Genomic DNA, 26,929 nt, shown 5'->3' on the forward strand with positions numbered 1-26,929 from the left:
ATCTAAAGCAGAAAAAGACTCATCCCTACTTTCGGCTGTCATCCCAAACTCAGGAAGACACTTGCTTTCCTTTTTTCCTCTGATACTGCATCATATGCCCTTCCCAGATCAAACATTTGGAAATAATTTATGAAGCAGACCTTTAATAAGGTCTGGCTTGCCTAATAACAATAAATCCAATAAACAACAGGTTGCTCTGGTATTATATGCAGAATATGCTGAGAATTAACATGCAACACATAAAGGCAAATGACTGAATTGAATACACATGGGATCAGGACCATAAGTGTGGCTGAAACATGAACTATTACATTTATATTCATTCTGGCTTGACTATCAAAACTGAATTCACTCAGCAACAGCCCCCACCAGGAGTCCAGTGGTCGATACCAATTTTTATTGCTATGCAACTTGAGCAATATTTTTGATCAATTCCTACAATCAACATCTGAACGCGGTGGGTCATTATTTTTCTGCTGAAAAAACCCTACTTCTTTAAACCTTGTTAATCAACATGCCCAGTTTAAGTTACTGTGCAACTTACACAGCCAGCTGTGCAAATAGCAGGAGCTGGAAAGCAGCTTCCAGAGCCCCTTGGCTTGCATTGCCATTTATGTGAAACTCCTCGTCAGGTGCAAATTCAGGTTAATTGCAGCAGGGACAATTATTAGGCGCTCTCTGGTTGCTGATGCCTCTTTGCATTAGCCTGGGGACTCCAAACCCCCAGTCCTTCCTGAGATTCTTCGCTGAAAACACCTCCCTGTGTAGAGCAGTGGCAGTTAAATTGTTTACTCCTGCCTGAGATGCTGGAAAATCACTGATGTGCCTTCTCAGGGTCACCTCACTTGCTGGGAAAGTTTTGATAATTAGCGACAAGACTGTTTGCCCTTCTCCATTATCCTGGAGACTGCAGATGAGTTATGTTAAAATGATCGTGCCTTCTTTCCTCCAGTGTATATCAGCACACCAGCTCTGCACAGGTGCACCCTCTGCTACAGCAGCAGCCAGCACCTGCAAAAGGTGGGAGCCTGGTCTGAAGAAATGGAGGCAACTAATGAGGGAAACATAATGGGGCACCTGGCTATCTCCATTAATGAGTCCTATAAACTCCAGATCTACAATTGGAGCCATTCTCTTACTGTACATGTTTCTGTAATGCTGGTTACTGCAGTGTCTGGGCATTTAATTATGCACAAATGAGAACAAAACCAAACCAGGGGAGAACAAAATGTCACAGTGCTGCAAGTTGCCCTGTCAATCAGTAGGCTTCATCTGCTTTCAAGCCCAAGAAACACCAAAGGTGGGGCCATTGAGTCAGGAAAAGTGCTGCTGAATAAAAGGATGGCTGTCTCCATGGTGGAGCCTGAGGAAAGCACCTGGCTGGCAAGCCAAGTCGCCTGAGGAGACCCTTTCAGCTGGCTGGGAGACGGTGGATGTGCCAACTCGCCATGGCTGCGAGGGAAGGGAACATGACAAGGGAAGATCAAGAAGGGAAAAAGCAGCGACATCATGGAGTGATTCATTCTGGGACCTGATGGAGGATGAAGCCCTGCACTTTGGACAGAAGCATGAATGTAAGAGATGGAAGATGATGGTTCTTAGCCCATTTTGATGTCCCTACCTGATTCACTTGTCTAGGATATTCCACATTTAAAAATACACCAAGCAATCCATCTGCAGGTGAGCATGGTTAAAAAAAAAAAAAAAAAAAAAAACAGCTCTTTGGTCCCTCTTTCTTTAAGTAAGGCAAATAACACACTCCTATATTAAATCACGCTACCCTGTTATTTCCTGTGCAAGGAGCATAGGCTGGCAGACAGCATGTCCTGCACGTTCCTGCTTTCATAGAGGAAATTAATGAGGACAAGTTTCCAAAGGATACTTATCACATTTCCACTCTAGGTTACTTCTGGGGCATGGAAAGGACGGACAGACTGATAGTACAGTCCTGCAAGTTGACTTTCCCTAGGAAAACCAACGTGATGGCAGATGCTTGGAGCATTCAAAGCAGGTACTGAGGTTTTCACATTAGGCAGAGGTTTTTAAACCTGCTCTCTGCCTTAGGCAGATTCACGTTCCTTGTGCTTGGACTTCTCAAAGCAGAACAGATCAATAAAAATTATGTTCTTCACTGTCTGATCTGCAGTCGCTATTTCAGCTGCCACAGCTGCCACTATAAATGCCTTTGCAACTACATCTGGGAAAGATTTTCTTCCACAAGTGAATTTTTAGGATACGACATCCCATAATTACTCAGTTCACTATTCTTCTAAATAATCTGTCAGAGCATAAAAAGACTCCTCAGTGTGTTCTACGACTAGAGGTAGCAGTTTATCTTGCTTTAAGTTACATTTGCACATTCTGCCAATCCCTGTAGTACAGGACGAACACAGCTCTGAGTCACAGGATCGCACCTCAGCAGAGAGAATCAAAGGCAATTTTGGTAATCAAAGGTAATTCACTTTAACTAGATAATGTTAAAAGTCTCTCTAGCCAAATGGGGATTAACATCGATATCAGATTTACTACATCTAAAAGGTAGAAACAAAAAGTTCTTACTGTCATTCCAAATGTAAAATATTCATTAATAAATGCAATGAAGTTTTGCATGCAATCTATTTAGTGATGGCTCCTGGTTCAGTAAATTACATGTTTATTGTTTTCACCATAAAAACCATTTATTTATTTTAAAGCTGCTACTTACTCTTAAAGCTTTTGTTTTTTAAATAACTGTAAGCAAATATATCATCACTGAGATTAATAATAAAATTGAAATGGCCCAGTGAGCTGAAATACAAGGAATATTTGTTGATTTAGGAGCTTTCATCATAAGGATTTCACATCTGAATATGGAAGCAGATTCATTCTTACATTAAATCTCTCTTCTTTCAAAACCTAAGTGTAAACTAGAATACAGAAAGGTGCAGCAGGTATTTGAAAAGAGTACGGATATGTGTTTTCCCAAGTTCATACTCTCCAGCTGGGAGGATCTGAGTGATGCCCTGGGGAAGCCATTCCCATGCAGCCTCATCCACACACCTGCACACTGCCCAATCCCACCCCAGTCCCAGACACACATACACAGGCTTTTAGGGAAATGTCAGGAGTCTCTTTCAGCTACATGCTTGTCCTAATTCCTCCTCTCCTTACTCTTGCTGCCGGTTGGGAAGGAGCTGAAGTCTGACTCATGACCAGTGTTGGCTCTCTCTGCCCTCTTTCCACATACCAGTGCAACTCCCAAGTGTAACCTTTTATCTCCAAGTGATCATTCCCCAGGAGATATAAGAGAGACTTACAGAGCCCTCTGAAGCCACCCTTACAGGGAAGAAGCAGTACAGAGCTTCAGTGGGCTGCGAGGGACCCCCTCGGACCAGGAACCAGGAACCGACTGGATTTGGCCACAGGGAGTCACAGCTCCAGTTTTAGAGAAGGCAAATATTCAACAGGATATGAGTTCTACAATAAATTGGTTGATTTTAACCAGGCAAGACGAGTTCTGGATGGTTTTCCTCTACATGGTTCTGCCTCTGAGGAGGATTGCTGCCTCAACATCCCTGCTGACCACTCAATCTGCTAAACCATCCCAATCCCATACAAGACAGCAAGGAGTCTGCATTAGTCTCTCTCCCACCTGCTACTGGCAAACAAGGCAACACAGTGGGTGACAGGGTGGTTAACCTGGAGCTCCCCCATCACTCAGACTTGTCATGACTGTGGCTTGACACATGGTGTGACCCTATCTCTTTGCAAGGTCAGATCAGACCATTTATTTTCTGTACAGCCAATTCACTACAAGTGACAATTTTGCTTCTTTACAGAGACTGTTGCAGGTGTTATTCTGGGCTAGAATGAAAATCCCAGCGTGAAGGTTAATGTGGAAATCCTCCTGAGAGAGTAATATTAAGCAATGTGCATTTCCTCCAACAGGCTATTTAAAAGATGTCGAGCACACAGATGCCATTCTCTTCTGCTCAGAGACACTGCAACTGTGACCACTGAGCCATACTGGGCAGAAAGAGCATTCCCAATGGCATAAAAGATTAAGGGTTTGCTTCTAGAGTAGGATCTCTGGAGACACAGTATCTCCATCTTATGACAACTACCAGCCTCCTGTAGTCCCAGCTGATGTCAAGCAAGACTAGTTAATATTCAAAACTAAGCAAAAGGAAAATACACACAAACCAGAAGCATTTCAACAGAGATCACTGTACCTAAAATAGCCACCACCTCGTCGTCCTGGATGACTTCCAAGGATCCTGAGACCACAAAGCAAAGAGCATCGACACTTTCCCCAGCGTGATAGATGAGGTCCCCCGGGGCGCAGTGGATGGTCTGGAACTCCACGGCCAGGGCCCGCAGGCAGCCGTCGCTGGCCAGCCGGAAGGCAGGGTGCTCGTTAAAAACCTTCCGGTTCAGGTGCACGCAAATATCTGCCCTCATGTCCTTTGGGCAAATTGAGAGAACCTGAGCAAGAGAAAGAGGGAAAACAGTCAGCTGGGAAAGTGACACTAGGCTTTATGAAATAACCCAGTGGATGGATCTGAAGATCTGCCTGGGGGGGATCTTGAAATCCATTCATGCCATCATTCCATAAAGCTTCTGGTGGGAGCTTTGTCCTGATGTGGGGTAATCTTTTTCTATCTATCTACTGTTTTCATTGCAGCTGAAAGGGTGATTTGGAAGACAGGACTATTCTGTTACACTGTGCTCATTCCTAACAGCTTTCACACTTGTTTTCCAGAATTGCAGGCGGCGCTACTATGTTCTGTTTGTGGTTATCCCTCCAGACTTGGTGCCCAGACTATCCTCCTGCTGCCATGCTCAGTCCTTGCAGGAGCACAGAGCTGAAGGACCTTGAAGACATGCAGAGACAGACCACTCACAATAGAAAACATCACATTTTGTTCACAGCCAAAAAACCCAGGTCTCAAAAGTCTTGATGTAGGTGACCACTTACCGACACATATCCAGACACAACCAGGGTTTAGTTTCAGTGAAACATATAAGGAATAACCTGCCCAGGAGGGCTTACAGACTAGAAAATCCACGGAGATTAGAAGAAAAAGGAAGTATAATGAAACCTTATGAAATGTAAAGTAAAGGTGAGTGAAAAGCTGTCCTGTGAACATCAAGACATCTCCATAGCAGACCAATTAAATAAGACCTTCAACTAGTTTCTTACCTTAAATAGCTTTCCCTACTGAAACAGCAACACAAATACACCTGAAGAAAGAAAGTGAAAACTTGTGGGTCTTGTTAGGTTTGTAAACTGTGTGTTTAATATTTGCACATCCTCCTGAACACACTAACATCCTTATAACCCTCAGACGCCTGGTAGCTAATTGCACTGAGAAACATAAAAAACCTTTCAATGTTTTTCTAGGACAAATCATCAGAAAAGTGTATGAGACTAAGAGCGCTCTGGAAGTCTCATATAAAGAAGACTGCAGATCGATAGTACTGATTAATTTCTCATTGTTGGGAATTAATCTGGCAGCTTGCTCTGCAGATAGTGAGGGAGACAGGGACATTGGGTCAATGAGTTGACCACTGAATATTAGCAGAGAGAGACTCTGGTAACCCCAACTGAGCTTTGAGGCAAATGGTCATGTTAATAATGAAGTAAAGCCACGATTTTAATTTCTATTCAATGAAGAAGAGGTATAAAACTTACTATTGCAAAGCATTACTAAAGGTCCTAAAACATAGTATGTGAAAAGAATAAACAGCTGCTATTTCAATAATAATATTTAGGCCTCTCCTTATTTAAATATATCAAAGTTCCTTTGCAGTCAAAGACAATGAATGCAAAAAGGTGTAATACAAGTTATTCTCCTATTCTCTGTACTGTAACAGTCTGAGGTGAGAAGAGGCTACTGCAACCATCTACACTAACCTCTTGCATTAACAATTTTCACATCAATCCCAGAATACCTGGTAAAATTATAGCCTAGAAGGCCTTGATTTAATGTTTTCAAATGATATAGGGTAGTTGTTCCAGGGGATAGCTACTCTTTCTTTCAAAACATGTTGTTTCTGAAGTGATTTCTTTTTTAGTTTTCAGCCAACAGCCAGAGAATCTTCTCATCTTGTTCAGATAAAAGACCTGCAATCATCAGGAATCTCTCCCACATGCAGGTGTTTATAGAAAATGATCAGGTCATTTCTCAATCTCATCCTAAGAAAAACAAGAGAGATAGATGATGCTTTTTGTGCCTAACACTATGAAGCACAGTATCTCTTCAGAAACTTCCCCCTGCATGAGGCTTTCTCACTTACAACCACCTTCCCAGAGCTACAAGATAATTATTTTTTTATTTGATTTAACACAGAGTAAGTCAATTTGGGTTAATGATATCTTTCTGTAACAAAATGCTGTACAGAACACATTAAAATACCCTGCTTAAGTGTGTTTTATCATAAAAATTAATAATAAACACATTTGACAAGACATATTCTCCATAAACCATCATTTGCATTAGTAGTAATGTCTTGTCTGAGTCACTGTTGACCACATTCTGTAACACATTTCCATAATTTTATTAGGGACAGATGTCAATTACACAAACTTCTATTTTCCTGAGTCATTCCATTTACCATTAGAAATATGAGCTCACCTTAGTTTTTCAGTAAAAAACAAAGATTACTTTGGAAAGTGATTGCTTCATCTCGGCCCTACTTCTGGATCAAACAGAAAGTTTGTCTATATTATAATAAAACAGAAACATGACATCTTTCTTCACCTCAATAGTAACTTAATGAAAAATTCTGCTTTCTTTTGTACCATGATTGATGCTTTTTAACATTTTTATCTACTCTTGCGCCTAAATGATGGTTATAAGTTTTTTACGTCCCTTTAATACTTTCAGAAATGTAAATGGTTTTAACTTAACAAGGTCATGCCAGGAATTCTCAAACACTGCTCTTAAGAAAAATGTCTGTGTTCATACGTGACTGATTACTGAATTTTATCTTTTAAGCTTCCAAACTGCAGGAAAAATTGGTTAAACTATTGCAGAAGTTGTTCCTGTAAGATTCTGAGATGTTCCAGGCCCCTTTGTCTTTTGGAATGCAAAGTAATTGAGTCCCTCAAGAATAAAAGCCACATGGCTGCAAAGCAGCATACTATCTCCTCACAGATACAGACTTATATACAGACTATTAAAAGTGAGCACTTGAAGAATTGCTCTTTTTATAGACACACAACAAACATATGTATCATCACACACTCTAATATGAAGAGACGGAAAAAATTCCATTGCACAGAAAAAGCCTACCTTAAAAAGCATAATTCAGAAATTTTCTGATGTCATGATAAAGTGATTCTCCTAATGGCATATCATTGTACGTAGACACATGAAGATAGCACTTATCAACTAGTACAGCACTAAATGAGTAATGATCCAAGACTTAGCCAGGAACAAATACTCTTAATTTGAGTTTTCTTGCCTACTACACAGGTATTGAGAACAGAGAGTGAAGCAGACGAAAACTAAAAAGAAATATTTAATATTTAAAGATATGGCAAGGTATTGTTGATTACCAGAGATAAATGCAGATATATGTAGGGAAAAAAAAAGACAGCAAAGATAGAGAATTGCAACATTCAGCTACATGTTTACTGTATGCTCCAAGGGCTCCATGAGCTCCAACCTGTCTCGGCAGCACTTCTTTTTGTGTTCACAAATACCAATGTCATGAATGCAGAAGGAGTCTCACAGATGCCACCAACTTCTCTATTCCTTATACTATACAAAGGGGCTGTTGGTGACACAGATTACAGTAAGTAGTAATTTTCATGCTTCCAAAGAGAACACATAATGAGATACAGGATCACACAGAGGCATTTGGAAGCTAATGATAAATAGTCCAAAGACCCTAAGATCAGAAAATGAGCACTTCGAATTCAGACGAATATTCATCTGAAAATGATCCCTTACTGACAAGAATTGGACATTCTTACTGTGAAATGGTCTTACTAAGATCTCAGCATTTTTAAGGCAGCATGCAACTAAAAAGATACAAAACAGCAGCAACATGATTGTCCCTGAGTCCATATGGTGTCAAAATGCACACGTATGGGTGTAAAAAAGAAATTTAGTTGAAGGGAAAGGATACCCTATAATGCTCAGTCATTTTTTTCATTGTAAAGGAAATGCCTTAAACACATCATGTTAATAGAACCAAAGTTCAGCTGGGACATTTGTTCTACCCTGTGTGTTCTTTCAGCAGCGCAGCAAAAACCACCAAGACAAATTTCTTAAGAGGAAATTTCCTTAGAGATTTGAAGACCTTTCTCAGTGAAACCTGCAGTTTATAAGGCAGGCAGGATATTAAGGTCACTGACAGCAATGCTTTAGTAACTGATGGGTTTGGAGCTCACGACTTGGAGCGGGAAGTCTGCAGGGACCAGATGCTTGTGCTGCTACAGAAGTTGCTCTGTAATAAATCTGTAGCCACAGACTTTGCAGTCATCTTTCCCATATGCATCCAAGCAGCGTGAAAGAACAGAGCCTGCTATGTATCAGTGCAAAATCAGAGGAGAAGTCTGAATTCTACCCAGAGGAAAATCTTTGCTGGCTGTATAAACTGTGACTCCACCAGAAAAGGAGCAAGGCTCCATGTCACACATGAACAGCACACGTTATCCACAAAGACCTGAACTACTACAAAGCTGAGAGAGGAGAAAGTAAAGCACAGAATAACATTTATCATTTTCCCCTCTCTGCACAGAAAGCAAAACCTCCTCAAAGCCAGTATAAGACAGTTGCTGAGCTCTGCCATCACCAGCTGGCACCCAGGTGGCACAGACCCCAAATGACACCCAATGCAGAGACTCAACACCATCATCATCTCTAGAGCACCCCATGGTATATGTAAAATGCTGATAGTGAGTGAACAGCTTGTGGGTGCTGCTACAGATTGGGACAGCAACCAGCTCTGGAAGACCCACAGGGTCTCACTGTCTTTTCAGTTCGAGATCTGTAAGGGGGTGGGAATTAAAATTCCCAAGGAGGAGGTTTCATCTGATTTTTTAACTCCCTCATCCGTTTCCTCAGCATGGTCAGGTAGTTTAAGATAAGCCCCTAGAACAGCTCAAAGAACTCTACAGGGAGCAGAGATTATAAAAAAAAAGTCAAAGAAAAGCAAATGAATCAAAACAAAAACTGTACGGATTAAGAGCATGTCCAAACAATATCTTTTAGGATGGGCTTACAGGTTTAAGTATTTGTTAAAAAACCTTCCCCAAGTGGGTAACACTACAGGATGGCTTAGCAGATATTATAGAATCTGTTAAGACTTGTTAACAAAAAGGGCAGAGGCCAGTGAATCACGAACATTATCTACTGTCAATCCTCTTTCAGCACATAGGATTGTCACTTTCTGGGGGTTGTAGGTAGGGAACATGTTGGTTGATACTCAAGCAAAGAGCTTAGACAGTCTTTGTGCTGTTTCCTAAATGAATAACTGTAACAAATATCAGAGATACTGAGAATGTCAGCTTTGAAAATACATATAATAAACTCCTCCAACTTCTTACCCATTTGAGACCACAGATAGCTCTTTTTATTTTGTGGAAAAAGGTCACTCTGGGTTTTCAGACATATTCAGCGGCCACAATCAAGGTCAGTTCTTTCCAAAAAAAAACTACAATACTCACTAGGCACCTGACCAAGTTACTCAGATTTTTAGAAAGATTTGGCTCATTTGAATGTTGAATTCTTTTTCAGGCCTGGCCAAAAGTGTTACATTCGGAGGCCAAAGAGGCAAAGATAAGAAAGCAGTGGATTGGCAAATCACAGAGCATTTTCCTGTAATAATCAGGTAATTTTGTAAGTAACTCGGAGGTGATATAGGGAGCTGAGCAGTAATTAACCCTGCATGCTTTAGGGTAATCTTTAATACATCACTGAATATCTTGGCACTAAGAACTGAATTTCAGCAGCAATGGTGTGCTCTGTTTTAATTGGAATAGAATCCAAGGTCATTTAGATTTAAATGCTCAGAAATCATGATTTGAAAATCATGTCTAAGTTGAGTTTGGCATGTTTTCTTATTAATAATAAATGAGCTGAACCAGAGAGTAAAATGGATAGATTTGGTGGTGTAGTAACAAAATTAAGTGTTTTTTTCAGCTGAGTAACATGAATAAGAGACATTATGAAAATTCCAAGAAATTGGCTGTAGAGTCCATTAAATTCCATTTCATCAACACAGACAGAATCTGGCTAGGGGTTTGAAAATCAGGAGAAGATGAGAGGCATCACTATGCCTCTTTTAACGAATCAAGTGGTTCACCAGCAAAGGGGCTATTGGCTTGTCTAATGCACTGAAAAGTGTGGCACACTAGTCACATCCACTGATGACCCAAGGTAGTAGATCCCAGGTTGCCTAGGGGTTATACTTTTAAAGGTTTTATTGTTTTCAGTTTTGCTGTAACATCTGTACCAAGCAAAATTATTGCAGGGCCTTCTAATGGGGCAAAGGATAGCAGACCACAGGGAAATCTGTCATTAAAAATCAACTTTCTAGATAAAAGAAGAAAAAGAAACATCAGAAAGAATATGGCATACATCAAAGGATTTCTCAAGTCACAACAGTTTTTGGAGCAACAGCTTCTGGCACAAAGGTCACCCTTGGAAGAAGGAAATCGATCAGTGGATTATTTTATTTTGAGCTCCTTCTGGAGGTGGCTTTATTTTCAAACATCCATCCTTATGTAAAGACATTCCAGAAAATGAAGAATGAAAAGAGATCTGGAGAAGACCTTCCCCAAGATGTGGTCTCTGGAATAGACAGCCCCTTGTCTGCTCCATCCCTTTGGTGGCAGTGCTGCCTGACCCATCCACTCAGGTACTTATTCCCCCAGGAAATAAGCTTGTGAGCTGTTCCATATCCCTGGCATTTTCTCAAGCATGACAGGTTCACAGCTCATTCTGTATCAGTCCCAAGACAGTACATCCAAGATATACATCCAAGAGTCAGAGATAATTGTGGATAGTCTTTCCTGGCTCTGCAGAGTGCATACAGGAGGTAAATAATCCATACTATCCACAAAGGGGAAACAGAAAGCCCCACCGGTGCACAGGCCCTGCTCACGGACCTCTGGGAAGGACAGGGAGACCTTGACCATCTCTCCTGCATCCCGCTCTCCAAAGAACCGTGGATTCACACTGTACCTGGTCCTAGCTCAGCTCTGCGAGGTGAGGGACGACTTCTTGTTCACCTCGTCCCGATCTGCAAGGAACGACCAACAACCTCGCCTCTACAATGAAACAAAAATACTTGTCCAAATGATTTTTACCTTCCCTTTGCAGCAGGGAATTGTATGCAGCTGTTACAGCTAATTTTGTAGAAGTTCTCCTTGGCCATGAGTCTTGGAAGCCTTCTACCCTGGTCTTTCATGAGGAAATCCAGCCAGCACTTACAGACACCTCTATGTGATGGGACCTGGTAGGAATGGCAGTCTGATTCCTCTATGGCAGCCTGATTCCTCTACGTGTCTCAGGGTATCACTGATTATTTCTACGGCTCTTGAAGATCTTATTAACAGCAAACATGAATAAACTGCATTGTCCTTGTGTAAATTAACTTTTAATGAAGGTACAACCTGTGTCTATTTACAATAAACCCATCTCTCCTGTATGAAAGCTTAGGGGGCCAGCAGTGAATAGTTTTAATACTGTGTAATTTTCTCATGATTTCCATTTCAGTCAGTGCAATGTGAAATTGGCTCTCATTATCCCAATTGCCATTGATGTTCAGGTTGAAACTAAATAAGATGCCTTTTTTCTCTTTCAACCTATGGCTTTTCTGAAGGAAACTACTGTTAAAACATGATAGACATTTATTTAATTGCTTTCTGAGCAAATTCTAAGCCATACAACAGCACAGAGGTCAAGAAGAGAAAATCTTTGGGTTTTACTGACATTTCAGAGCATCATCATTAGATAAGACCTTGAAACACCTGCATGTTAGTTAATGGTTGTTCTGCTTTCATGGATAATGACCTATTTCTTACAGAAGAGCTAATACCTATAAATTTCTCATTTGCTGCCTGGAGATTTTAATAAAAACTAAGAGATTGGAATTCAGCGTGTTTCATATATCAAATTACTACTGTAAAGATTTTATTCAGCTCCTTGTAAATGGTCATATACAGAGCCTCTTTTATACCTCTCACAAAAAGAACCCCAAAAAAACAGGTTCTGATGGATGAGAGATATTGTTTAGAGTTTAAAGGCTTCTCAGGTTTGTCATGTTTTTAGCCCTGCTCATTATTAGATGAATAACCCTGAAATCCGTATCATTAAACATTAAAACAAAAATAAAATAAATTCCATCTTGTTTGAGCCATTTTTACACCAGGAGATGAGTCCATGTGCATGTATTACATATATCATCCCAGTTGTCAAGAGGAGGGTTCTCATGGATAAGTGATTTAAGATTATGGATCAGAGGCCACTTGCTTCCCCTTAAGTTATAATAATAAATATGCTAATGCTTTTAGTGTCATTGTTAATCCCTTGTTTGTGAACACTCAGAGACAGGCTGAGGTGCTGTGGTTTGAAGGAAGGATCTGAAGATGAGCTATTCCCAAGGAGATTGGGGAATCCAAAATTCTGAGCTTAAAGCACCGTCAATTCAGTGTGGGAGATGAAGTCCTCTCCCACATACAAGGAAAATAGACTGGGGCTTTAAGGCAAAGTTCTGTTTTGGACATCTTGCTACGTAAGCAGCAAGGGCTACATTTTCATTTTACCTTCTCCATGCTGACTTCCACTTTGCCTTGAGTTCCCACGTTAGGACTCATCAGTTTTAGCCAAGAGTTTGTCTGGGACTACACAATAAGTGTGTCTTTCAAGGATAAATATTTGAGATCTGAAGCAACAAAACACATGTGAAGCGGTAGTAATTCCAATCAAGCTACTAACCTATGTTTTAATTTCAAGTATATGTATTTAAAATCTTTAGTTATCAAAGAAACACATGCACATGTGTTTACTTTTACTCCATCAATACTAGGATGGTTTAACACCATAGGAACCTACTGTAACACTCATTCTTCTTTCTTGTGCTTTGAATTTGGGTTTCAAAACAAAGCCATTTCAACAGCCTGACTGAATGAATGAAATGTATTATAAATTTGTGGCAAATGATGTTGCAAAACACATTCCAAAGTGACAATGCAGATATATTTGGAACAATTTAGGATGTAATCATGTATGTTAGGTTGAAAAACACCCTTGGATGATGGAAACTGTCTGAGCTGTCTGATGGAAAATGAAAAGTTGAAATTCCTCACTAATTATCATGTGTCATGAGCACACATGTTTTGCAAGATAATAAGAAGCTTAATGAAAAGTTCATAAAAATTAGGGAGAATGGGAAATTGTGTGAGGCAAATATATCCAGACAACAGACTGGTCATAATGTCACTACTGGAGTTTTGAAAACCAGACTGGTAGAAACCCCTGAGGTCAGGTCTAGGCTGTCAAAGTAGTGCAGAAAAACAATTCAAAACCTGGGACAACAACCCCCACTTCCAACCTATGTTGGAGCACTATCTGGATTTAGCAGCTCAGCTACAGGTGCAGTGTAGTCCCATTAGCCCCACTAATTATCTACAGTAATAAATCTGAACTGACACTGGGTACCTTGAAGGTCCCTGTAGTGTATTCACAGCCACTTGCCTGCTCTAGGTTTGGTACAGACAGATTCAATTTAAATGCAGAGGATCATATGGCAGGGCTTGAAGGTGTAATGAAGGAACTAAGGCAAAAGAAACAATCCACCCTAGATGACTAATCTCTGGGACTGTACCACTGTTTCTATGATTTTTCAGCTGGGATTTACAACATTTCCTCATTTGTTTTGGTGAAGCACATCATAACACCTTCCTGAGTGGAGATAAAGGTAGGAAGACTGGCTACGTCACAGCTTTCCAACCTTCTGCTAAAGTTAAAGCTTTCTCCTGCAGCAGGAAGCAAACTGCCTGATCCCTACACTCCTCACAGACCCTGTGATGTTCTGTGCAGGCACTACAGGCCACGGGTACTGTTGCTTTTGCGGACTTGCAGGCTGTAAGGGACACAAAACATCAAAATGTTCAAACCAGTGCTCAGGTTCTTACGTTTATCTTGTCTCTGCTCTTCTGTAACATGGGCTTTTCTGGGAAGCTCAATTAGCAGCAACTACTGATGTCCATATGTAGAGGTTCCTGAAATCCTTCCACTGTTTTAAATAGGTTTTGGATCCAGGCCTATGTTTAGGCAAGTCTTCACCAAGGAAAAACTGTTAAAATCCTAAGTCACAGATTTTACAGGCATATTAATTATCTAGCTAAGCAGCCACTCCATCTTACAGACCAGAGAACACTGCTTACCATGAATCGAAAATTAGGGCTCTAACTGCATTTTTATAATGTATAAAACCGGACATGCGGAAACTATAGAAGGAAATTTCAGTAATTAAAGCATAGGTTCTCCCAATTAATTGCAAAGCATCATTAAAATCTAATGAAACTGTAGTGGGGTAACACAGGACTCTGGCTTAACTGCAAGGAGAGAAATGCAAATGAAAGTTGAATTTTCATGAGGTTTGACGTTTACACAATAGGATTGAATGCATTTACAGTATTTGCAGTATGAAAGCTCACTCAACACCATATGAATCAAGATGGAAAGTTTAGGGTATTAGTGTATAAGAAGTTAACATAATAAAGAACGTGGAATACCGAAGCACAAGAATCAAAGAAATAAAAATCTTTGTTACTTAAAGCAGTTGTATTTATGACGGTAAACTGCATTTCACAGCAGATGATTAATAACAGAACTGCTGCTGCATCAGCATGATGCAAGACTAAATTTTTTAGTGTAGACACTTCATCTTGGCCTCCCTGAACAATCTGCATCACATCCCATATTGCCCAATAGATTCAACTGAGGAAAGAACTTCAAAGCTGTGTAAGCACTAGATATTTCAAGATATTAATTTGTCATGATGCTTCCTTACCCTCCCTTGGAAACTTTTTAGTTCTTGGGAGGGAAATCATGGTTACTGAAGCTTGACTGCCTAATTTAAGCTGATGTGTATCAGGTCCACAGAAGCCACAGGAGCATCGCTGATCTCCACAAACCAAAAATCTAGACCTAAAGCTGTTCTATCTTACCTACATTCAAGGCACTGCAGGTGGAACCCCTCCCATTTGACTTCAGCTCTCTGAAATATTCAAGGCCAGGCAGATTGACTGCAAATATCATGCAGAAAGAGAGGCCTTGAGAACAAGTCATGAGGTCTGTCCTGGCAAACGATAAATCACTCTCAGAAGATGACCTTCTCCTTTAATCAGCTTTTGAAGAAACCTAAATGACCAGTCCTTTCTGAGGGCTGAAGTCCTGTAGGACTTCTACCCTGCATGGATGCCAACAGTATCACGTTTTCTGTATCTCCCTACGAAAGGCCTGAAATGCTAGCCCAGAGATTCTAGCTCAAGGAGATCAATCTCTACTGCCATTAAATCCTACACTAATTATGCTGATGGATATGTCGATGTCCTGGGCATCAGCAAAAGGTCCAAGCCAATCAAACTCATTTAATTGCAATGCACAGATGCCAGCACTTCTCAGGATAATACCAGTGTAGTTTAGACACCAAATCATGTTCTCAGACTAATTTGAAGACTAATTTCCCATTGATTTCAATAGTTAAGTACATTGACATTGTTTAATATTTAGATAAACCAAGACTGGAAAGCAGCAAACATTTACCATAATGAAAAATAAAGGCATATTTTCAAAACAGTCCATTTTTAAAACAACCAGCTTTTGTTCCAAACACAAACATAATAAAGTAGTAGCATGCAGTTAAGGATTTGTTAGTAAGTTATATGCTGCTATACAGTTCTCTTTCTAAGGAAGCACACAATGGACATAGACTCTTGCTATTTAAATTGTTACCTCAGGTACTCATACCTTTTCTGTGTCAATTCCTTTAGACATGGACCAAGTTGAGACAATATAATCCATGACTCTTTCACTAAGGCCTTTTGGGACTTGATATAATTTTAGGAAATCCCTCACATTGTTCAGCATCTCATGGTATCGGTTGGTGTTGGCATACATTTGCTGGAAAATGGTGGTGACGTTTCCAAAAATAGTTGCATAAAGAAGAGCTGAAAAAAAACCCAAAAAGTAATTGAAAATTAATATGTATACTCTAGCCAATGCTAATCATAATTCAAGGATAATGTCAGAAAATTTTATGTTTGGTTACAAATTACTGCAAATACATAGATGTCAACTGAAAATTTCTATTTATGCACACATTCTCACACACATACATGTACAGAGTTATTTAATGAATTTACCCATACAGCTCATACAGCCACCCAGTGTGCATTCATTTACAAATACAGTCATATCATACAGATAATGTCCACACATGAAGTTATTTTAAAAAGTGCAGTTTAACTCTATACTAATCCAAACTAATTTTCAAATGTAGCTTTAGCCTGACAGTAAACTTTGGAGGCACTATCCAAGGAACCATGTTGATCTCCTTTAAGACTGCCTCAGCTACCAAGTGCTATGAATAGAGAATGGCCTCAGTCCCAAAGATGGAATGAAATGGAGAAGAAAGGAACCCGTGAAGCCTGGCAAGGAGATAATGATACAAATGGATCCTGTGTCAAAGGCCAAGAAGTTCACAAGAAAGATTCAGAGTGGCATTTCACAGTCTAATATCCCAGCCAGCCCCAGTAGATGACTTGGCTGTGTGATGCCAACTCCAGATGCCAGTCACTAATGATTCCAAAGAGAGAAAAACTGGACCAGTGAACAATAGAAAGTCCCAATGCTGCAGGCTAGGGCAGGAGGAGGACATGGTAGACTGGGATGTACTACCTGAAACCCACTCCTAGAGTTACCTTCTCCTCTGGTTTGATTCTTCTCTTTCCAAACATGCCAATGTTTCTGCAAGTCTCAGTCAGTTGAGTTTTGCAGCACCAAAAAAATCACAGGCCGTATTTGAGAAGATCACATGTTTAAAGGAAGCCTTTCCAACTGAAAAGTCACCAACTTCAGTATACTATTACAAATGTGATACAGTGAGCACTAATGGATGGAGAGCAGTTAAATTCTAAAGCCTAAATTTGGCAAAGCATTTAAGCCAAAACTTAAATGCACACCTTTACTAGTGCTGTCTTGAATAATGGTGGACCGAAAGATGCTCCTAAAGTTAAGCAAATTTTAGGTGCCTTATTGAGTCCCAACAAAATTACTCTTGCAAGCAAGCCCAAGATTACATTCTTACATCAGACATTATGGATTATGCAGAAAAGAGAAATATTCTGATATAATACCAATGCGCTGTACTACCTCTACTCTTGACATTATCAAATACACAGAAATGTGCCTGTCATTTTTAATAATCTTTGCTCAGAGGTACTTTATCAGCTATGCATTTCCATATTGTCATTTTCTGAAAAACAACTGCAGCCTACAAGTGGCAAGAAATAACCCAGTGTGAAAGGAAAAAATGCCTTTTCTGGCTCAGTGCATAATGTCTTCCCTCTACCCAACCCATTTTTACCTCATTCCTGAAAACTCACTTTGTTTCACAGTAATTTACTGTTGTTCATCACTCCTATTTGAGAGGTGGCATTTTCAAAGAAACATGGTGCTTTCCTAAAACCTGTCTAATAGAAAAATTGAACTTCCACTTCACATAGTGCTTTTTACATGTCCAGGTAAAAATCAGATGCTGAAGTTCATCACAAATACAAGATCATATGAAACAAGGTCACACAACGTATAGCAAAAATGAACATGAGGTTTCAGTTTTAGAAAACACAGCAGATTAATATATGTGATGTTCAGAAATTAAGCTTGTTGTGAGGGTAGGTTTTTTCCTTGTTTTACTGATTGCTGTGAACTACTGAAAGGTTTTCACTATCTCTATATCCATTCAGATATATATCAACACTCAGAGTACAAGCATATGGATTATAAAAAAGCCTAGATGGATGAATGCCACCTGACTTTTTTTTTTTTTTCTTCAGCTTTCTCTGTTCTTTTGGACTTTTGCAGTAGGACAAACTTGATGAAGTGTCACTTCTCCTAAGTGCAACATCCCTCATCCTTCTGAAGAACAGCTGCTGATTTATCATACACTCATCTCATCAGGTATGTGAGGGCGCAATATCTCGCCTTGTCTCTGATGTTAGATGCTTCTGCAAATGGCTGTGACTATAAATCTATAGAGAAGCCCTAATTGCCCCCAAAATGCTGTCTTTCTGCTTGAGTAGAATTTATGCAAGCCTGCGATGACAGCTAGACTGCATATACATATATAATGCTTGCAACCCAACTGGCCATGAAAACCTACACAGAGGAAACAGGCTGATTGAAAATATGATAACAGTGCCATGTAAGGCTGGGAAAAAGAGATTGAACTCTGACACCTGCCAGGTTGGAAACAGCTAAGAATGCTGTGGTGAAAACAGCTTGTCTGAAGCAACTGGTGTCTAAATCCTCCTCCTGGCAGAGACAATTTGTAGAAAATATACAGCCAGAAGAGAAATTTCAGTTCTATGTCTCGTAATACAGGGTCCTGGAAAGTTGTACTTGAAAAAATGCACATTTCTTCAAGAAATTAAGGATAGAATAAATCACTGGATCAAGCCTGCAAAATCCCTCTAAGCATTACCCAGCAGTACCTCACCAAGCCAGAACCCACAAGCCTACAGGCTGTAGGGTCTGCACAGACAAACCCAGCATTATCCCTCTGTTGGGAACCAAAGCCTTCCTTTGCCTTCTATTGGATGTGGTAAAGACACATGGTTGAGTCCATCCAAATCCTTCACTTCTCTCAGAGCTTACTCTATTTGGGGCCTCTGGAAAACATTTAAAGGGAACCTTCTTAGATCTTCACAGCTTTGAAGCTGCGCCTCAAAGACTCTCCTCACTCGTGGTGCTTCCCTATGCCCATGCTGGTAGCAGCTGAGGATGGTTTGCAGGTTTTTGGGGAGAGAAGATTTTTCATAATTTGGCATGGAAAATCCACCTTTCTCTGTAAATCTGCTCCCCATCCCTGTTCTCTATATGATAACTAGAAAAGAAGGTCATTTATAGAAAACTAGTACTTACTGTTCTGCATGTCTTGGTATGCAACAAAACAAGTTGGTGCTGATAAGGAAATAATAAATATATCAAAAAAGTATTTTATATTGCATTTTTTACACCTCTTTTAACATTCCTCAACAGCAAAAAGGTTTTCTGCTTGGGAGGGTCTAGTGAGAAGAGGTTAGTCTGCCTTAAAAATACAAGTTACCTGCTTCTGCTCTTTCCCAGTCAGCTTTAGGCTGGGATAAGTGCATTGGCTGCAAATATGACAGAGATGGGACAGAACAGGACGGTGATCTGGATCAGCTCCTTAGTTGGCAGAGATGTCTCTGCTCAGGGAGCACGTTGGATTCCCTATGGATGGATACACGAGCATTTAATCCTGCTGTTACCTTCAAAGGTTTAAGGCTCTCCATCAATGACTCTTACTGCCTATAATTAGCAAGTGAAGATTTCTCAGAGGATCCCTATTTAATGTCAAAGCGACAAGTGTAAGTCTTGCACCTCACCCTAAAACAACAAAGGCAGAGAAGTGCTACCAAAGGCATTTCGCTTTTGCTATATTTTAATTATTTTTGGCAGGCGGAATTGGCAGCAAAGATCATTTGCAAAAGGTTCTGAAAGAAAATAAAATACTGTGCCTGTCTTGACAGTAAAAGTATTTAAATAATCTCTAAAGAAATCTCTAAAGGTATTCATACACCTTAATAGTTTTATTGTAGTCCCTCAGTTTACAATGAACAGGAGAGATGAGGCTGAAGGTGAAATTACCCAATTTCATGAAACGACTACTTAGGTCAAACTGCATTTATTTACCTTCTCTTTAATGACCTGCATTTCTCTGAACATTTCCTATTATGTTCCTACTGTCATGCAATGCTCATTTACTTAATTGTTCTATGTGTGTAAATCTGAAACAGTCTTCACTAGATTTTATAGAGATCAATTTGATGTAATGATGCAGAAATATTTTTTTCTCGGTCCTAAAGGTGAGGTAGATGGTCCAACTGTTATTTTAGTTTCTATTTTTACTCTTCAGTGTGGAAAATCTCTCCAAAATTACATGCAAGGACATAAGTACTATATATTTTTACACATAAAATGTGTGTTACTATATTTGTACTAACATAAAACATTTCTGAATGATTTAGCAATAGTGTTACATAAATCTTTTAGCCTATTTAAACATATGGAACTTTCTGAAAAAAAATGACTCAGAGTTACCTAAATCATCCCAAAGCATCTCAAATCTCTTATTATCCTAACTGTATGCTAAATATGTCCATATAGGAACATCTGCCTCAAGGAATTGAAGGCTTGATTGAGAGACCTAATTTTCCTTATGGCTTGCTCTATGCTAGACCACTATTAATCCAAGCATATACAATGTTCCTCTAAACTTCAGTTGTAAGGCAGAATATTAGTGAGGGTGTATCAGTCTCTTCTCACAAGTATCAACCAATACTTGATACAGGACAAGTGGAAATGGCTTCAAATTGTGCCAGGGGAGGTTTAAATTGGACATTAGGAAAAAAAATTTTTTCAGTGAAGGAGTTGTCAAGCCCTGGAACAGGCCGCCCAGGACAGTGGTGGAGTCACCATCCCTAGAGGGATCTAAAAGACATGTAGATGTGGCACTTGGAGACATGGTTTAGTGTGGGTTTGGCAGAGTTGGGTTAATGGTTGGATTCATTAACCTTAAAGGTCTTTTCCAAATTAAATGATTCTATGAGGACTTCATCCTGGAAAAATAGATATTTTCATTTTGCATGTTGAAGCTAGCCATAGGTTCTTCTTCAGTTAATTTCTGGATTTAGTTATTCCCGTAGAATTTTTAGATTAATATTATTAAAGTTCTGTCATCCAGGAGAGATTCGATACAAACTCCAGTACGCACTTATTAAATATAATAAGAGAGAAACCCAGTACCCAAATGCCTGATTTATTATTTAAAAAGCTGAGCAGTTTTCTGTTATTTCTTTCCACCTCACCTTAACACATCTGACCCAAGATTGCAAAACGTTCTGCAGTCACAATTCTGTGCAACACCAGTCAGCACAGCGCAGTGCCCATCTCCCGAGCTGAACAGCCTCACTGAGATGATGCAGCAGCAGCAAGCTGCCACTTTCTCAACAGAAACAGCTTCCTTCAAATCCACCAACATGTTTCAACAAAGTGTATTACTTGGAACAAAACAATTCCTCTAAGGCCCCTCCCTCATCACTGTTTTATGGCACTTCCTTGATGCCAGCCTCAGCCTCCTGCCTCCACCCCGCAGCGAGGGTCCTGTGTGCCAGCTGTGCAAGTGAAAGCACCAACACAACCCCACGATTTTACAGGTCTTCAAAAGGCCAACCTGGATTCTGAATCCTTGGCCCCAACAAATATCTTACTGTTAAAATACCCTCCTCCATCCCAGCAATGCTGACACCAGTTTTACACTAGTGTCCTAAAATACAATTACTCCTCATTTACAGAGAGGATATACCAACATCAGAGTACACCAGCTTTCAAATTTTACTTCCAAAAGCATTCAGAGCATAAAAAGAAACTTTCCTCCAGTTACTCCTGCAGCCATATTATTATCCCATGCCACACCATCCAATATATTTATCCTTCTATATGCCCCAACAATGCATTGTTACACCCACTTTGCAGAGGAGAAGCTAATGGGCAAAGCAAAGAACTCCAGCTCTGAACTTCTCAACAAAACCATCTGACTGCTGAAATCAGGGGGGGAAGTTGCACACAATTGTCTGGGCAAATTCCCTTCATGTCCAGTCTGATTCCATCACCATCCTGGCCTATAGGCTTGACATACAGTGTCTCCATCCAGATGTGTGTCCTGTATTGCCTCCAAAGGGAGGTGGGGACCACCCCTACATTCCTACATCCCACACTGCAGCCATGTAAGATGCACAGTTCCTCCATGGCTACAGCTGACACCCATTTTCCTGACCCAACACCTTCCTGATACTATAGAAAAGCAAATTCTAAATTAAGAGGATAATGATAATAAAAGATAGGTCTGACATTTGTTTGACAAGAACAAAATAATTATGCAAATAAGATGATTATCAGTAGTAAACTGTAGGAACACACAGTCACTGTTCTTCCCTTTATAGGGGACACTGCACAGAAGAGTAGAACAGCTGCTTTGGAGGCAGTTAGACATTTGGCATACTTAATGCATAAATTCTTATTAAAATGAGGGCTTTCAACTGCACTTGTACAGTCACTAATTTTTAAATGGTGAAACTGGGAGCTTTTCTTTTTCATGAGCATACTCAGCTAATAGAAAATACTTACTTTTGAGCTCCAATGCCTTGCCACTGTGCAGGTATGATGAGCTGACTAGCTGTAATTTTGCACAGAGTTGCAATCCAACACTGGTTGAAATGGTATTGCAAAACATGGTCTTAAATCAAGGCTACCATTGCCCACAGCTATCAATCTGTTTGGCTTCTAGTCCTGTAGCAGTGACGGACAAGAGTTGAAGTTGGCTAAGGTTATTCAGCAGCATAGACAACAAAATTACTTATTTCAACAACCTGAGGATGAGGGCCCAAGGGCTCCTGGGTCTGATGCTAAGCAGCTTCAAATCAAAGTTCACACACACTGTCCTCAACATCCCCTTCCACAGCCACCTCACATTATTAGATTACTTTGTTCCTTTTCCTGAGAAACAGTGCTAGCCACCAGAAATATAGCCCTGCACAGGTTCAGGAGGTTCCTGTTGGAATTTGGATTGAATTTCCTGCTTTTTCGTTCCACTGGAAAGCTTTACATGTCTTGGGACTGCTAGGGTCTGCTTCTTCCTCATCACATTAGTCAAGAGTGTTAAGAATCATATGGGAAGGCACAGGCTGAAAAATGGTGCCAATTACACCACAACAGGCAGCAAGACAAATAGCAGTAACCTGTGTTAACTGAGTGTAAAAACATCACTTTGCTGAAAAATCCGTATCTTGCAGTGTAGAGGTCCTAATTCTGGAAACTCTTTCCCTAAGAGCTCTGAAGTAAGAAGCTGGTTAGGGCTTCTTTTACATATTTTATACTCAGTGGGTCTTGTGGGTCACAGCTTTTGGTGGTGACAGTTGGGGGTGGAATATTTAAGTTTCCTTTTATAAGAACAGTATGACACAAACACAGATAAGAATTGACCAGTGAAATGAGCAAAACCATTTCTTATACCAATGCTTCATCATTCCTGTTTCTTCAGAAACCCATCACTCCCTTGCCAAATGGCACGTCCAGCATTTCACACACTGCACAAAGTCCTATTAATTAAAACACAACAACTTCCCTAAAGGAATTACAGTGGGTGCAAAGGAAAAGTAGAGAGGCAGATGTTGACCAAAATTCATGAGAATTATGTTCACCATGAATGCCAGCCACGCCTCTAGCACACTTTGTTCCACTGTTCCTTATCATCCTCTCCATTTTAGCACACTTTGCTCGATCGTTCCTTATCATTTTTTCCATTTTGAGTATTATCTTTAACACTGCCTCATTTCCATGCAAATCTCTCCAGTATTTCGGAAAAAGCTGAATTGTGTCTGTCAAACAGTCATCCACCTATCACATAAATCTTCCCTTTCTCCATCAAAGAAATATTCCCAGAATGTTGCCCTTACCCTTATTACTGTCCAGACCTACCTAAGAGCTGGGATCAAAACCATCCCATGTGCCTTCCTCACTGTGCCTCACGGTGTCAAAACTGTCACCAATAACAAGCACAGGATACAAAGGATCTCCAGCACTACTGAACAAAGTACAGGAACCAAAGGGATCATCTCCAGAAGAAAACTTCTCTGAGCAAAGTTGGCAGCTGCCAGTGTCACTGTGTGAAACAACCTGACAGCTTGTTGCTGGGTTTTATTTTTTGCCTTTAATACTTTTAAAGGAATTTTTTTAGTGGGACATCGAGTTCTTGTCACATTAAGATGAACCCAAGACAGCAATACTGCTGGAGGCAGGATGCCAGTACATCACTTGCACACTGAGGAACACCACCTAAATTGCCTGTCTTGTTAAAATATAATGGGAAATTTGTAAACACACCCTCAGAATACTAGACTGTACTAAAAGATGTTTCTAGCTCCCTGCTCCTAGGTTCTTTTTAATGTGTATGCCTGTGCAAGAGTTTGTGCTGTATAAATCTACATGTTGGTGTGGTTTATATGCTCACAAATATGCACATATATATACATATACATGTACATACACACAGTTACATCTGTATGTCAGTGCAAAGGTGAACATACAATATCAGTGGGCTTAGACTTTCTGCTGATAATTTTCCTTTCAGTCTTCTAATTTGCTCATTCTTTCTACTTCTTTAAAATCTAACTTTGCTTGTTCATTTAATTAAACGTTCAGCTTTATCTTGGCACAAATTATAAGAATGGATTTGGGACAATAGAGTAAATGATTCCAGCTATAAAACACAAGCCATGCATAGCCCTGAGAGATGTGGTAAACACACCTGTTACCATAACAGAGCATATTTGCATCTGTCTTAAAATATTAATGAGACAGAGAACAGGTAAAGCAATGTTGCTTTTATTCAGTAGAACTCAGCCTGAACTCTGTGTGAGGATAGATTTTTGTGAGTAATTACAGAGTATTCTTAGGAACAAAATAAAGTACTTAACTGTTAATATCAAAAGCCTCGAATTTGGAGATGATGTTTCCATCCTATTATTTTCAGAATAACTCTGCTTCATAAAATGACCACAAAACTGCTTCACTGAATGATAACGTTTCTTACTTACCTGAGTCATCTATAGAAGCATTTTCCCTCTAATTCTGCATCCTGCAAATTCAGCATCTCTAGACAGAGCTTAGCAAACTTTTGTATCCAAAATTTTCCATGTGATGCTGACAGAGTATCTCCCAATTAAATTTCCCTTCCCTGACATGTTTGTACTAAAACCAAGGGGGGAAAAAAAAAGAGTTCCAAACAAGTTGAAACAACTCACCTCCAGGTTTTATAAAACTAAAATAATCCATAGCAAAACATTTTCCCTCCAGACTTTTGATTTTAAACACTAGAAACCTGAAAAACGGAAGAAAATCATATTTTTATGGAAAAAAAAGTCTTAAAAGCCTAAGAAAATGTGGAACATTCATTATCTTCATACATACACTCAAATCTATATTATAATGAAATATTTCCCACAAAACCAAGCCATGAGTTCCTAGCACACTGCCAGCAATAAGGGCCAATCCGAACTCCTTTTTGCCCAAATTATTAGCACCAGATTTCCATTTTATCAGTACATTTGTGCACATGCCTGGTGTGAAGCCTGCTCCCCACTCCCACTCATGGCCACACTTGGGCAGAGCTCAGGGCTGGACCTCAGCACCTCTCATCTCTTGCTGGAAAAGTGCCGGGTTTGTCTAAAAAATGTCACACTAACATTTTCAGACTTTCAAGGTGAATTAGCTTTACTCTACTTTGATTATCCACTTTGGGAACCTGTCCTTCATCGCAGTATTGATTTAGCTGTGGCAGATGCTGAGCTGTCACAGAGCCTGACAGCTTCTTCAGAGCATCCTCGGTGGTTGTCTCGTAAAACAGTCAATAGCAAAGTGAAACCTAACTGTGAAAACAAGCACGTTTCCCACTTTTATACTCTATTAAATCATGAGTCCTACTCTGTACTGCATCCTTCTGGAAAGGGGGAAAAAAACTGGCCTCTCAGTTTGGCATTCAGCATTATCAATTAACCTTTTATGTATTAAAACCACACTCACCTCCCAGCCTGACACATCGGTGTGACCACGTTTGCTACAAGTCTGTGGCTCTGCAGTCACTCGCTGCCACTATGAAGCCACTTCTTACCAGTGGAGAAGAGTCTTGGGGGAAGATGCTTGCGTGAACATGCTTAGGAGAGGGTTTCATTGCCCACACAGTGTTGATTTGAATTTTGGTATATTTGGGTAGTTTTTATGGCACTTCAGAGAACATCTACGGTCCTAGGAAGACACCTTGCGTGTTCACCTCTGCAAGTGCCACAAACCATCCTGATGAACAGCAATGGCATGGCAAAATGGCAGGAAACACCCCAAAAATACGTTTGCATTGTCTATTAAAGGATCGCAAAGCCAGACAGTTACATCATTATATTTAAATATAGAACTGGACATCAGCACTCCAAAGGCTACAAACAGATTTGTTTTCTGATTAAATGAGCTGTCTAAATACTATATCACACACATTACCTCCACCTCTTTTCACCAGTCCCACAACTCTCCACCATTTCCTTTTTCATAATATCAAATTTAAAGAACGTTCCTGGAAACTTTACCAGCCATTGATGTTGTCCTGGCACAAGGGGTTAGAGAATATTTAAGAGAACAAAAAAAGATTGTATATACTGTCAAACTAAAACAAACAAAAAAACCCTGGCTTTTCTTTCTGGCCTCAGTGCATGTATTGCTGAACTCTCCATGACTATGTGAGACTGGAAAAGTATCTTTATTTCCTGGCAGCAGCTCCTGAAGCTCTCCTCCTCCCTGTCCAACTCCTTCTGATCAGCACTTGTTTCTATCTGATTACCTCTCTGTTTTCTTGCTCACTATTCCAGGAAGGAGATGCTGGAATTAGATTTGCTGCATTTCCATTCCTACATTAACACTAATTTCACTGAAGTCAATGAAATTACATTGACGTCTGGAGAGTATCTGAGGAGAATAATTGAGTGTATTTTATCACTTTCCTTAGGCTTTTTCTTTTTTCTTTTTTTTTTTTTTTTTTTTGGTGGCTGTTTCGTAGCATTCTTAAATGTCCTGTGTCA

General features: G+C 39.9%; 1 protein-coding gene across 1 annotated transcript in view; it reads right to left on the minus strand.

Annotated features, from left to right (window-relative positions):
- Nucleotides 1-26,929, minus strand: part of KCNH5 (potassium voltage-gated channel subfamily H member 5) — a 166,214-nt gene that overhangs the window by 48,805 nt on the left and 90,480 nt on the right. The window contains exons 8-9 of the mRNA XM_017807645.1: nt 15,975-16,174; nt 4,212-4,464 (exon numbers count right to left, since the gene is read on the minus strand). Of these exons, the coding sequence (XP_017663134.1) occupies nt 4,212-4,464; nt 15,975-16,174 (453 nt within the window). The remainder of the gene's footprint in view (nt 1-4,211; nt 4,465-15,974; nt 16,175-26,929) is intronic.

Source organism: Lepidothrix coronata, unplaced genomic scaffold (assembly GCF_001604755.1).
Source record: "Lepidothrix coronata isolate B3197 unplaced genomic scaffold, Lepidothrix_coronata-1.0 Scaffold19, whole genome shotgun sequence".
Lineage (NCBI taxonomy): Eukaryota > Metazoa > Chordata > Aves > Passeriformes > Pipridae > Lepidothrix > Lepidothrix coronata.